The sequence below is a fragment of the Lepidochelys kempii genome, chromosome 8 (genome assembly GCF_965140285.1).
Source record: "Lepidochelys kempii isolate rLepKem1 chromosome 8, rLepKem1.hap1, whole genome shotgun sequence".
Classification (NCBI taxonomy): Eukaryota; Metazoa; Chordata; order Testudines; family Cheloniidae; genus Lepidochelys; species Lepidochelys kempii.
Window position 1 is genome coordinate 88,065,951 of NC_136387.1, and position 14,873 is coordinate 88,080,823.

At 44.8% G+C, this 14,873-nt stretch overlaps 1 protein-coding gene across 1 annotated transcript; it reads left to right on the top strand.

Moving 5' to 3' along the window:
- The first annotated feature begins 10,534 nt into the window (after positions 1-10,534).
- DIRAS3 (DIRAS family GTPase 3) lies at positions 10,535-14,471 on the top strand. The gene is made up of 2 exons (XM_073358238.2): positions 10,535-10,654; positions 13,132-14,471. Exon 2 carries the CDS (start codon positions 13,222-13,224, stop codon positions 13,816-13,818), a length of 597 nt encoding a protein of 198 aa, XP_073214339.1. The 5' UTR covers positions 10,535-10,654; positions 13,132-13,221; the 3' UTR covers positions 13,819-14,471.
- Positions 14,472-14,873: the final 402 nt, after the last annotated feature.

Below are 14,873 nucleotides of genomic sequence, written 5' to 3' on the forward strand. Positions count from 1 at the left end.
TTGGACTATCTCTTGGCATCCCAAGCAGGGGTTTGTGCCCTCGTCGGGCCCCGATGTTGTGTATATGTAAATGATAGCAGTTATGAAATCTATGAAAAGGTGGTACAGGCTGAAGCCCATGCCCGAGCCGGAGCACAGGTTGCCTATACTGCCCCAGAGAACAATTGGTTGCAAACCTTGTTTTCAGGCTGGGGTTTGTCGTCTTGGCTTGGTGGTTTATTTAGCCTGCTATTGAAAATTCTCTTTCCTGTATTGCTTGTATTACTGGTATTATGCTGTGCAGTCTCATGTGTCAGGGCCCTTTTGCAGAAGTTAATAAATCCTTCTCTTCAGGCTATCACAAAGTGCTTATGCAAAGTCATATTGTAAAGAAATAAGTAGCCCAAGTGAGAAAACTCAGAGCCAAGGCTGTTGAGTGTTCTCAAAGGGGGGAGTTGTTGGGGACACTGGGGCATGGCCACTAGGTAACTCGAGGGGATGGAAGACCACGAGTGTCGATGAAGCCCCCTCGCACTAGGCCCAGGTGTCCTTGGCCCCCCCTCCTGCCTGGAGGCACTCGCAGCAGCTCTGCGTACTAGGCCCAAGTGTCCTTGGCCCCCCCGCCTGGAGGCACACACAGCAGTTATGCTGAGAATCTGCAACAGTATGTTGCAGAGTCAGACTGCCTGAAACTAAACAAGGCCAAACAGGGGAGATATGGAAGAACAATGCTGAATAAAGCAGCTTTATGTATAGTTTAACAAATGATACAGAGAATCAGGGAACTAGCTGGGAACTGGATTGGCTAGCTATATGGATACTTGGGGCAGCTTGCTATTGGATAAGTATGCTGGGAAAAAGGATGTATAAAAGCCTGTGTAACTTCCTGCTCTGTTGTGCAGGATTTGAGATTTTATTCTCCCTGTACCTTTTTGCAGCTGCAAATAAACTTTTCTGCTTCTCCACCCCGTTGTGATTATTGGGTGCAGCACACCGGGTAACGAACCAACTCAAGCTGTTGTTCAGCCTCTTGGCACTGGGTGCCGGCAACACACTGTAGATTTTTCTCAGGCTAAAATGAATAGTGCATCATGGGAGTTACATGACTCAGGGTGCATTACATTGTAGACTAGCCAAATAATCTGGCCTATTGTGGGTAATGGGGGCATCAGGCTCCCAAACTACAACTCCCACAAGGCAATGCACACTATGTGGAATGCAGTTTAGTGTTGAACTGTCTCAAAACAAAGCATTTCAAGTCAGGTTAATAAACCAGAACTAAACATTTTGATGTTGGGAATGTCAAAATGTTCAGTTTCAATTGAAAATGTCTAAACAAATTTCTGAATCTATTCTTTTTTTCAGAATTTCCATATAATTCAAAATTTCAACTTTCTATCCCAATTTGGGGTGAAAATAAATACGGAAATGTTGGAATTTCCCAGGGGATAGAAATCTCATTTTTCACTCAGTTTTAGAAAAGACTCATTAGGTCATCTAATTCATGCTGGATGCAGAGCAGAGTGTTCCATGCTTAGTATCATCCCATTTCTCCTAGTTATATACCCTTGTATGACCCTAAATAACTGCTTTCAATCCTCAGAGCTACTCTTATATTACATCTTGAATACTGTCTCAGGTGGAAATCAGCTGCTGATCTCTGCTTAGATAAACAACCTTCTATGGCTAACTTCTGTATCAGATGCAGTTCCTGATATAAGTAAGGCACAATTGGACCCCTATTGTCAGTGTTGGTACTCTGTTTATAGGAAATCATTGTGCACCATGAATCACACATCTGTAGAAGAGTCATAAATAGACACCTGTACATACAGTATTATCTGATACAATAAAATGAAAGCTTGGCTATGAAGCGAAACATCTGTTTCTGGTGGGTGCTGCCACTCCTGTGGAAGGCTAACTACAGAATTTTGATCATTCAAAAAGCCCAGAACCTGTCCTGAAGATACAAGTGCTGAAGCTAATTCTGTCACAATTGTCTGATGGGACAAGACGGCTGTGCTACCAGCTGTTTGACTAATCACCTACCTACCATGGCTGTGGTGATGTGGCCCTAAAATGTTGCCCTTTTGACCCAAGTGGTTAGCCAAAAATGTAGGGTCTTGTGGAGATATTGGTGACTGAGTCAGGTATTTCTTTGATGCTATCCTGTTTATTACAACAAATATATGTAAAGGCCTGTTACTCTGAACACAGCAGGCATCAAACAAGAAGACCGTTTTGTTGGTCATAGTTCCAAGACCCTTTCCAGCCACTACTTTGCCCAGAAGCTCACTCTCCAGGCATTTTCAGGGCCACATTCCCAGCACTTGTGCTGACTGGGTTCTTGGTTTTCTGCTGCTTCTCTGTTTTTTCTGCCTCTCTCTCACTGACACACCTTCACAAGAGCTAGTGAAGCCCCTCTGCCTGGCACATGCCTTTGTTTTGGGTGATTTACATGTGCCCATCTTCGGGGTGGAGGCTGCTATTGTTTTAACTACCTGGTTAGATAAAAGAGCTTAACGGTTTCTTACAACTATTTTAAATGAAGGGAGGTGGTTACACCCCCCAGTTTCAATGACATTTAGGCCAATTCATAACCCCCCTTCCCTACCATCTCAGCTTCACTCATGACCTTTCTGGAGCCTAAAATGGTGACACCATAAACAACCCATCCCACACAAAACTGATGTCCAAACCAGAGGACTGCTGTAGTAGACTTTGTACTCTGACTAATGTTCTATAAATCATCAAAAGGACTGGGATATGTCAGTCCCATTCCCTTTGGTGCTGTTCTAAAAAGGTAGCCGGCTGAATCCCTGGAGTCTGATTAAATCTTTCCATCACCACATCAGACTGTGGGTGTGTAGGGTGGTGTGGATCCCTAGAATCTCACAAACCTGCTGAAACACTTTGATTTCAAAGTTTCTCATCTGAGCTGTGTGTAACTCACCTCCCCCAAATCTAGTGAAGAACTGCTGCCATGGCCTCTTAGTTCCTTACTGAGTAAGCCTCAGCCATTTTGTAATTTAGTCCCTAGCTATTAGCCAATATTGATTGGCAACCTTTGTCTTAGGCAAAGGCCCACGCACCTCAACAGCAATGCACTCCATTGTTGCTTCCACAAGATACAGCTTCATGGAACTCTCCCTGTCTTAAGTGGAACCCTTCTTTGCAATGCCCAAGATACTATGGTGCAGGTATTTTACTGATAGGTTGTGTACTTTCAAGTCCTTGTTACAGTGTTTCCCCAAATTAACGCTGTTTTCTTTTAATAGAAGTGTATTTGTTAGACACAGACTCTTCCTGTGAGTGGTGAAGCAGTCCCTCTTAAAGATGCCCGAGGGTTCAGGTTTCCCCAGTTACTTGTGGGGGTTTGAGCCAGTCCTGTTTTTCTGCCTACCCCACTTGGCAGAAGGGTTATGCTAGTTAGTCAACAGCACCTGCATGGTGAGGGGAACCCCAACAGTAGCTGCAGGAAGGAATGAGAATAACTAATAACCCTCCTCCTACATAACTAGCTCAGATAATGAGACCTGAGGCACATCTGCTAGCAGTCTGCTGTATCCACTCCTCCCATCTCTGAGTCATTGGCTGAGTCAGCTCTGTTTGCCACAACTGCAAAGAGGATTGGTTTTTGTTTGAATTAGTCAGGCACAGCTGGTGGCAAAACCTCCTCCTCCTCCACAGTGGCTAGAAATGAACTCTTTTTCAAGAGCTCCTAGACAAAATGGGAACAGGTGCTGTTTGGGAGTCTCTGTGTAATAGGCAACCATGCTGGGCCCATCAAGGAACCCTGGTGTGGAAAGCATAAATATGTGTCCCATTCTGCTCTCATTTAAATCAGTGAGAGTCAGTGGGTGTGACTTTGTACCAAAATGAAACCTATTTACAATATCTGGGGCCACTAGTGTGGCACCTACCTCTCTCCCTCCAGCCTGTGACCTATGGGAAAGAATCTGCAGGGTGGAACCAGCCAGAGACTAAAGCTAGCAGAGCAGCTGTAGAAGCAGTTTAAGCAGAGACTGATGGACACTAGTGGTGTTGTCAGACCCTCTTCTGTAGGGTTACCAGATAGCAACTGTGAAAAAATGGGACCCGGGGGCGGGGGGTAGGTAATAGGCACCTATATAAGAAAAAGTCCTAAAAAACTGGACTGTCCCTTTAAAAATGGGACATCTGGTCACCCTGCTTTTCTGCAGCTTTCACTCTGAATATTCTCTCCCCTGTGCTGTTGGCTCCAAACTTCTCCCTCCTTTTGTCTTTCCAATTAGCTAATCCCCTCCTAACAAAGCTCCCCTGAAAGATTTAAATGTCTAAAATGACAGGAACAACCAAAGTTGTGGCACTAACATATCACTTGCAGACCATCCCACTGTTATAACCCTAGCCTTTAGCCAATATCTGGTTAGATTGTAAGCTCCTGGGGCAGGAAACCACATCTTACTCTGTGGTTGTACAGCATCTAACACAACGGCCATTCTGCATTGGCCCCCAGGCACTGTTGTAATAAATATTCTAGCCATTTTATTTACTGAGCCTGAATAGAAATGCAGCCTCCAAAAGCCTGTGACATGGGATAAAGGAAGACTTCAGGGTGAGATGTTCCAAAGCTGCTGAGGGAATTTAGCCATACACCATCCCTTGAATGAATGGGAGCTGCATGGCTAAATCCTCTAATGAGTTTTGAAACACTCACATTTTTAGTCAAGTTCACTGGTAGACAAACTATCAAGCAGCTGGAACAGATCCATGCAGAACTGTGCGGCGGGGGGGCGGGGGGGGAGAATCAGCTTTTTTACTGAAGGGGAGCACACAATAAAACTGTTTCTTAATGTGCACTAATTCTGCAGTGGGCTGATGTGAGTGCTGGTAACAATTGCATCTCTGTACGTTAGAGGAGGGGTTGCCTTGAGGAAACATCAACCACTTTTAAATGTGTTGGCATCACTGGCCAGTACCTGCCAGTGTCGATGTCACTTCTGAGAATGAGACTTAGGTTGGTCTAAACCTAACACGTAGGTTGGCCTAGGTACGTTGCTCTGGGGTGTAAAAATTCACACCCTGAGAGATGTAGGTAAACCAACTTATGCCCCAGTGTAGACATTGCTAGCTCGACAAAAGAATTTTTCTGTCAACCTCGCTACAGCCTCTCGAGGGGACGGATTTACTATAGGACTGAAAAACCTCTTTCGACACAATAACAAGTGTCTATGCTACAGCTGTAGCATTTGTAGTGTCGATATACCCTTAGGTGCATAAGTTCCTGAGGCACTTTAGAAAATTTTTAACCTACACCTAAAATTGATCCTGGTAAGGCTCCGCCAGACGCCTCTTGCCACATTGACACTTTGTCATTTTCCATTATGCTTTTTGGAGGTCCAGAATATAGTTTCTAATCCACTTCCAGTCAAGGGAAATGAAATGGTAGATTCTCCATCTCCTGAAGTCATCAGATCAAGACTGGATCCTTCCTAGAAGATATGCTTCAGCCAAGCCCAATACTGGTGTAAGTGGATGTAATTCTATGGCCTGTGATACATAGGAGGTCAGACTGGATGATCTAATGGTCCCTTTTGGCCTTAAAATCTACGGATCTATGCCCTTGTTCCGATCAAAGCCAAGGTGAATTAATTTTTCATTTAACATTTTGTGAAATGCAATATTTAAGGCTTTATTCTCCAAATGCACGTAGAAGGCATAGGTACAGACTCTGGGCTGGAGCTACAGGGGCCAACTTTCCAATGTGCCAGGAGGTGCTCACTGCTCAAACCCTGGCTCTGCCACAGGCCCTGCCCCCACTTCACCCCCTCCTCTGAGCCTGCTATGCCCACACTCCTCCCCCTCCCCACACAGAGCCTCCTGCATGCCACGAAACAGCTGTGTGGGAGGGAGGGGGAGGCGCCAATTGGCAGGGCTGCCAGCTGGTAGGAGGTGCTGGGAGCGGAGGGGTAGAGCTGATGAGGGGCTGCTGATGTCTTACTGTGGCTCTTTGGCAACGTACATTGGTAAATTCTGGCTCCTTCTCAGGCTCAGGTTGGCCACCCCTGACATATTTCAAGGGACCACTCAAGGTGAACTGGCCATTAGATCAATAGTCTTTTTGTTTGCACTGACCTACTTTTTTGTTTTCTTTTTGCAGTTTTTCCCACCAGAAGATATCTTTTTAGGGTATTTTGGCATTTTATGAACTTCACTTGCTTTTCATAATGGAGCTCACAATTAGGGTAAATTTATAGGCCCAATTATTACAGCACCTCTCATGTCAGAGCTTGAAAGGTAGTCCTCAGAGAATAGCCTTACACTTATCATTAGCAGGTCTTGCATTGGGGGAATCCTGCCTCCCTAGAACTGGGGCTTTATGCTGCTATGGATGGTACCCATAGGCTGGCAGGTCTGTGGGGGACACAACAGTTAGCCACACCTAACTCCATTTAGCCTTCAATACAAGCTCTTTATTCTTCTGCTACATAAAAGCCTCCCTCCCCAAAAAGTGAGTGTCCTGACCTGGAATGATACTGCTGGGTCCTCTACACCTCAGTAGCCCATGGCTCATAACCCTCCTTAATCTCAAGGGTGTCACTGAACCTGCCTGCCCTGTTACAACCTTCTAACACTTACAGAGGTATTTCTTTCTTATGGGGCTGGGTGCTCACTGATGTCTTCCAGCTGGGAATCCAAGCCAATCATTTGCTGCTGCTTAGCTGGACCCACTGATTCCCAACACGTGCCTTCTAGGCTTCTCCTTAGGCCAGGGTTTACTGCTCCCAGGCTCTCCTCATGCCTTTAAAAGGGCAGCCCATCCTACTCTACAACATTTCACCACCAGTTTAAAGGGACTGGAGCAGCAATAATGACCCTCATTCTGCAGACTTAACTAATTAGCAGAGTCCTGCAGCTGGTGGAGGGACTTGTGAGTATATCCAACATTTTCTGCAACTAGGAACCTTGTGGCCTGCAAGGAGCAGCTGTATCAGGTAAACCAAAGTATGTTTCCTTCTCCCAAGTCATCAAGAGGTGTACTTGTACCAGCTGTGTTAGTCACACTTCATCAGTGCTCAGTAATGTCTCACTGATAAGACTAGAGTGTAAATAAGTAATAACTAGCCCTTTTTAAACCACAGGTTATTTGATATCCTGTACACCATTTGCTGATAGAGGATCCATCATCTGTTAAGCACGTATGTACAAGACACATATTAAGACAGTCCCTTCCTTGGAGAGCTGATGTTAGACATAGACAAGATGTGCTTGGAGGTGCAGACAGAGGAGTGTCATATATATATATATATATATATATATATATATATATATATATATATATATATATATACTTAGTATATTTTAAAGTGGAAAAAATCCAGATGCCTACTGGTGTGATGTCTAAGAGAAGTAAGGGCCATTTGTGTAGTTTGGGGGAGGTGAGAAATGGAAAGTCAGGCCATGAACAGTTGTTTATGGAGCACGATAATAATGTCCTTGCAGAGTTTTGGAAACACATTGGTTGGTTGATCTCTAAAGTGACACCTCAGACTCTATCCTATAAATACCTGGTTATGACATTTGTTAAGAAAAGCTTTCCATTGGCAGTTCAAGGGTCAGTTTGGGAGACATTATAGTCAATCAGTTCCATGTGTATGCTGCATATATATTGTCTCGATGGCAGCAGATCCCAACCCTGCCGTGCATAACAGTAATGTACTCAGACTCTTGTGACCGACATTCTAGGCTCCCTTTTTCCCTAGTGAAGGGTCTTCATCCTCCTGTGGATGAAGAGGAGACTGAGGAGACTTAGGTTCCATTCCCGGCTCTGCCACTGATCTGCTATGTGACTTTAGGCAAGTCACTTCCCCTCCTGGTGCCTCAATTTCCCCAACTGTAGCAGGGAGTACGGTCCTTGCTTTCCTTTGTGAAGTGCTTTGAAATGCGTGGATGAAAAGCTGCTAAATTAAAAGTCAAGTATTAACAATGGGCTTTGGCAGTGCCCACTGCACTGTCATCACCCGCATTCCCTTCAATCTGCTTTAATCGGCCGGGAAACCCCTCCAAAAACAAACTGCAGCTCGACAGGTTTAGGACATTCAAGCGCCATGGTGGGTTAGATGTACGCATACACCCTGGAATAGGTGGCAGCAGGCACTGAATCAGCCAAAGTTGGAGTCTAGTAATGTTACTCATACAAGGATGGAAACCACAGACTTCTGATCAGAAATGGGTTGAAAATGTGGGTGTAATAGGCTGGGTGGGTCTCCCCTTGTGGGTGGTCACCAGTCTGTTGTGTCAGATCTAACCGTTGGAACCATGTCCTCCTAAACTCCCCAGGCCTGGATGGCCCCTGATTGCTGCTCCTAACTCTGAGTTACTCAGCATACTCTCTAGGCCTCATGTTTTGGTGGTAGGCCCCTGCCATGCAGCCAACTGCCCTTGAAGTAGTGTCTCAGCCCTTCTGAGTCCCCGCAATAGTTTATGCATGCTCCCTTCAGCATTCTACCCTCGAGTACACTCCGGTGTATAGTCTAACTCTTTGGGAACCACATGACCATTAAAGTGAGGAACACAGGCTTTGCGAAGGAACTTCTTAAACACACTCATGCTTTACTCTTAGAAAGCACCAGTTATAGACTTAGGCAAAACAACAGACTCCTGAACACAATCCCCACTTAGTCTTGGGAATCTTGTGTCCCCATTTTGTGAATCTTGGGGCTTGGTCCAGGTCCTTCAGGGAGGCCAGGTCCCTCCTGCCTCCACTCCTCCTGTTGACTCCTCTGGTTCTGGTAATGAAATGGCTGCCCTTGCTAGAGAACATGTCACTTTTTAAATAAGCGACACCTCTTCTTTGTTCCTGTCCTTCCCTTGGGATTTTCCCTGCTGCAGCCCCATGTGGGATTGCTGGCAGAGAGTTGTTAAAAGCAAATGTTCTATGCCAGTTATAAAAGAGAGGTAATTGGCCACAGACCTATCATCCAAACTGTCACAGGGAGCACAGACACTCAGCTACACAGATGTAGTTTCCATTGTTCCGACAAAAACTGTCTCCACTAACAATGAGAACGTGTAGTCTTGGCTTTTTAGAACTTGTAACAAGGCACCTGTGACCTAGCGCTTTGATAGGCCCTTTTGCTAATCTAAATAAGAAAAACTCCATATGAAAATTTATCCTGAAACAAAATTAGGAATTTCCTGTCTCTTACACATATGAGGAAAGAAGACGAAATTGAATTGGAATAGTTCTATGGAAACAACCTCCATTCACTGGGGACAATACAATAGATGCTAACATAGGAATCCTATTTTTAGCTAAAGCAAATGTACACCAGCCCTATCCAATACATACTCAGGGATTTTAGCAAATAGCCAAGAAGAAGACAGGCAATTAATTTGTCTGCTTTTTAAATACAAATAAATAACGATAGGTCAGGATGTAAGAAAAAAGAAGCAGTGCCACACTGCACAACTAAATATAGAAAAATCTTCTCCCACTGTTATTTGTTAGTATAAAGAAGTGCTCAGAAAAGCCTTTTTATAATGAAGATCAGCACAGCTGCATGTGATGGGTTGGAAAACTTGTCCTGCTGGATAACAGAAGGTTAAATCACCCTGTCTCAGGCAATGAGGCTGGGACTATAAGGAGAAAGAACACCTGAGCTCTCTAATGAGGCAGCATAGCTTCCTTGAACTGCTGATCTACTAGAGATAGTCTTGGACTGCTTGTCCTGAACAAGATATCTGTGCAGAATGTCAGGAAGTTTCTGGCTGAATGTTACTTACGCTGCCCCTAAAGGAGGAGGGCATCTCCAATCTTAATAGCAGGTGATTTCAGTTTGAGGGGATGGAATAGAAGGGACAGTAGCACTCACAGTCAGCAGTGTAGTACTTATACCTTCAATTCCAGTGTTGGCTTCATTTTTTAAAATGATTTTTACTTGGGAGTAAACTGATTTTTTCACCCACGGGACGGTAAAAGGTGTAAAGAGAATTTGGGAAAGATCTAGCCACCACTGGGATAAGTACTTTGGTGCAAATAAGAAATGAATAACAATATTGGTTTTGGATCTGGCCGAGAAACACTTTAATGTCAAAACACCCAACTTGAGCCTAGCAGAGACAATAGCCTGCCTCAGAGAAAGCCCTGCTAGCATTTGCATTATACAGAGCTGCTTCTTCTAGCACTAAACTCTGTGTTTGGCTTTGGAAAAGTGCTCTAATAAACCCAGGCTGTTTTCCTCAGACAAGATAATAACCCTCCAGTGGAAGACTCGTCTCCTTTAACTATTATTATTCCACTCCAGCAGCATGAATGGGATGTTCCACTCCTAGAAAAACTGAATGAAATACAGGGTGACTGCAAGCAGGGGCGAGTCTGTGCGGCTCCATCACCTTGGAAATACAGCCAGGCAGCTGCTGGGGCAGGTGTGCCAGAGTGGCCCAGCTGCCAGGGCAGGGCAGGTCTCCCAGCAAGGACAGATTTGGAGGCTGGCTTTAGGGCTGCTACACAGGGGGAGCCAAGCTTGCCCTCTCCCTCGGTGCAGTGGTGCTTCCCAGCCTCTGCTCTCCATCGGGCACAAGTACAACAGTGGAATTTGTATTTCCATTGAGTGCCAGCCCTACACCAGCCTGCCTGTGGGTGTGAGCTGCCCCTGCACTAGCCAGCTTTTTGGAAGAGCAAAAGAATGAGGTAAAGATTCATATACACCTTTATTCTTTGTTGAGGCTTGGATGCAGAGAGTGGGGTGCTTTCATTGGCTGTTGCTAAAGCCCTGCGCTGTCTTCAGCTGTGCTGCAATAATCTTATTACTCATCAAAAAGCCAGCAGTGGTGCTGTTGCTTGCTGCCTCCTGGCTTTGGGAGGGCCTGGGGCTTCCACTTTCTCCTGCATATGGAGCTTGATAGCTGAACAGTACTGGCGTGACTTGCATGAGAGGAAGCTGCCTGTCTGGAGCTGGGAGCACTTGTTGTGTCTGCTTTACTGTTGGGGAGTGGAGGGGGTGAGAGTGGTGCATGTTTGGGGCTCGAATGTGGCAGGTAAGTGGGTGAAAGATGGAGCTGGCTAGGTCCTGCTGATATTTGCAGCCACACCCCCAAATGTATTACCAAAATAGCTACTTTCCTGCCACCAAAACACCCAGACCAGGACACATCCTGGTGCAACTGCTCTGGGTGCAAAACCCACCTGGATCCTGCCAATTTGGGCCCCAATCCCCCCAAATCTACCATGTAAGTAGAGAACATATCACTGCTTCTTCTGTACCTTTAAGAAGTCCAGACCTTGATGCAGAAACTTGGATCTGGGGATCCAGCCACATCCTGACAACTTTTGGCTTCATACGCAGAAATTGTACCATCAAAACAGAGAGCTCGTGTAGCTTTTACTATTCCTCCCAAGATATCCTCCTTCAAGAAAACTGCAATCCTCCACTTTGGCACTAGTGTCTTTGTAAATCTGGATAATTTTTGGCTGCATACTCTCCAGTCTTTCTACTTACACTTACTGTATATATGCACCTTCCCCTACATCACCATCATAATCTGGATCCTTACCTATCCTAGTGCAACAGCATTGCCAAAAAGGTGGTGGAGATGCACATTTCACAGCTCTCAGGTTTCAGAGTAGCAGCCGTGTTAGTCTGTATCTGCAAAAAGAAAAGGAGGACTTGTGGCACCTTAGAGACTAACCAATTTATTTGAGCATAAGCTTTCGTGAGCTACAGCTCACTTCATCGGATGCATTCAGTGGAAAAACACAACTCTGTAGAACACTGTAAACATACCATTGAAACAGCAACAAAATTAGGTCTATGTATTCTAAATAAACAGACTGCTAGAAACATCCTCCAGTCGGTGATGTCCCATAAATGATCAGAGGTGCAAGTTGTGAAATATACATCTCCACCCAGCCCCGCCCCCTAACTAAATAGGGCATTATTTCCTTAACAGCAACAAAATCAAAGCACCAGAGCCTAAACTGGAAAATATCAAGGCTTGGTGGCTTGACTGGGTACTGGGTGGGGGTGAAGGCTGTATTTTTTCCCTTTTAATATCACAGTTCACCTCTGTAGCTTTAAATGATTCCACCAGAATAAAACCCACACAGAAGTTCTGCTGATATACTTGACCAGTGGAATTATCATGGTTGGGGACAAAAATTGGCTAGATCTAACAGGAACCAGGTGCCACCTCTCGGTATCTGTCCGACTGTTTCTCTGTGGTGTATCAGAGTCTGGAATTTCTTTTTGGTGTAAAAGGTACCTCTGTACTCGTTCTCTATTTATTCAGTAGAATTTGAAGGTAGGAGCCAAAATGTGGCAGGATCCAGCAGAGTCCAGGTGCTGGATTTGGGCTTTGGGAGTCTGTTGTGTCAGGATGTATGGGGGTCCAGGCTTTCTGGGGCAGATTTTTTTTTTTTTAATCCTGATGGTCCAATTGAGGGGGGCTTGGATGCAAAAATCAGCAGGATCCAGGAAGATCCACCTTACCCCTTTTTTCTGAAGGGGACTGATGGTGCAGCCACTCCTGGTTATAGATGGCCCTAGTGTGTGACTGTCATGCCTGCATGCCTCACTGTTTGTACCAGCAGCTGAAATATTGCATTAGCTTAGATCGATCATTCGAGGTGATGCAGCTTTAGTGGTGGCCAGGTTGTGCTCCCTGTTGCTCTGCAAAAGCCAGTTTGGGAGAGTGCACAAAAACTAGAGAGAGAAAAACAACCCCCCCCCCCCCCGGGATTAGCATCTGACAAAAGGTGGGAAGTGAGGGAGCCTGTCGCTGGGATTGGTGTAAGCAGCAGGAGGTGATTCCAAGGCATTTGCTGAGCAGAACCTCTGTACCAGCTGCAGGGGAGTTAAGTGCTGCGGGACTCTGTTGCTTGGGCACAGAAGAACTTTAATGAGAGAAGCTGCCTGATCTCAGCTCTGATGGCTGATTTTAATCTCGTTTCTCCAGATGTTGGAGCTGGGGGCCACAGGTGAATTACAGTTTTCGCTTTCAATATGATGCTGTGTATGGGACGTGTGCCCAGGGGATTTGGTTTGGCTTTGTAATGCAGCAGAGAGATGAAGGATGGGAGGAGGGGGTGTATTTATCAGCATAGCAAAACCTCTTGTGTACTGTGAATGATGAGGGCTGTTTTTTTTCCTTTGTTTTTCCTCTCTGCAGGCCATCTCTGCATAAGGGCATGTAAACTCAAGAAACCTGGGCATTTGCAATTCAGACCTTCCTCACTTGTTCGGTCACATCAGAGAGAACATGCCAGAACAAAGCAATGATTACAGGGTGGTTGTGTTTGGAGCTGCAGGGGTTGGTAAAAGCTCCTTGGTCCTTCGGTTTGTAAGGGGAACTTTCAGGGAAACCTACATCCCTACCATTGAGGACACTTACAGACAGGTGATCAGCTGTGATAAGAACATCTGCACCCTTCAGATTACAGACACCACTGGCAGCCATCAGTTCCCTGCTATGCAGAGGTTGTCTATCTCCAAAGGTCATGCTTTCATCTTGGTGTACTCTGTCACCAGCAGGCAGTCAATGGAAGAACTACAGCCAATCTATGATCAGATTTGTCAGATCAAAGGGGATATCCAAAAGATTCCAATAATGTTGGTTGGTAACAAGAGTGATGAGACCCAGAGGGAACTGGATGCCAGTGAAGGGGAAGCCTTAGCTAGCAAGTGGAAGTGTTCCTTCATGGAGACATCGGCTAAAATGAACTACAATGTACAGGAACTCTTCCAAGAACTCTTGAATCTGGAGAAGAGAAGAACTGTCAGTCTCCAGGTGGATGGGAAGAAATCCAAGCAGCAGAAAAAGAAGGATAAACTGAAAGGCAAGTGTTCTGTTATGTGAGTGTACCTTGAATGGCTGGACTTGCATCACTGCATGATGTAATAAGAGCATGGACTTTCTCTCAAAGAATATTCTCATGTAAAGTGAAAACAGTCTGCTCATAGGCATTCGCTAGAAATCCAAGAAGAATAAATGTCCTGAAGGGTTTATTTAAGGCCCATAGTTTCTCTCTGATAACTCAGTTGGGTCATTTTAATCATTGACTTGGAAGAGAGAGATTTTTTTGAATGTGTCTTTTTAAGCAAATGGAATGTCCAGTGTTAGCCATTACACAGTAGTCCAGGTTTTGAACAAAAACGTTTACAAACGAGATCAAAATACCGGAATGTGTTAATAGAGGCAGAAATCATCTTTGTTATCCCTGAATATATATTGGTTTTTAAATAGTCTCAGATTATGTATTAGCCTGAAACAAAAATCCTGTTTTTGCCTACAGTGTGTATATACTTCAAGGAAAAATGTTTTCAGAAATATAGTGACCACAGCAAATCTTTCACAAAGTTAGGGTGTCTTATTACTAAGGAACAAACACATGATTTTTCAGAGATGTACGTATTTGGGGAGAGACTGACTGGCTTACCAAAGACATGCTTGTTGTTTCATAATAAAAATTAAATTTTGTGTATTGTTATGCAGCTACTAATATTTTACAGCTATGTGACTTATTAAAGCTATTCCTGCATGTAATTAGTTTGTTTGCTGGGCTTTTTTCTTGCCAACAATACTCATTTCTACTGCACCCTGTAACTTGGTTAATTCCCTATGTCTTTCTCACTGCGTTGTGCCTAGGGGCCCAATCCTGTAAAGTGGGACGCATCCTCAGTACCTTGGCTTCAGCTGGAGAGGAGGGAGCTCATAACCCCAGAAGATCAGGCACTTATCTTCTGTTACTAACAGAAATTGTCTGCTAACTTGCCTCTTATTGCATAGCTGAGCACCAACAACGGAAATAATTCTTGGCACTGTATATAGCATTCTTCAGCCATAGATCTCATAGCACATCACAAAAGTGAACAAGCTTTACAATCTCTGTGGAACTGCTGGGAAAACTGAAG

Bases quoted from the DNA above. Each gene is read 5' to 3' on its own strand.
- DIRAS3 (XM_073358238.2), top strand. From the start codon at position 13,222: ATGCCAGAACAAAGCAATGATTACAGGGTGGTTGTGTTTGGAGCTGCA.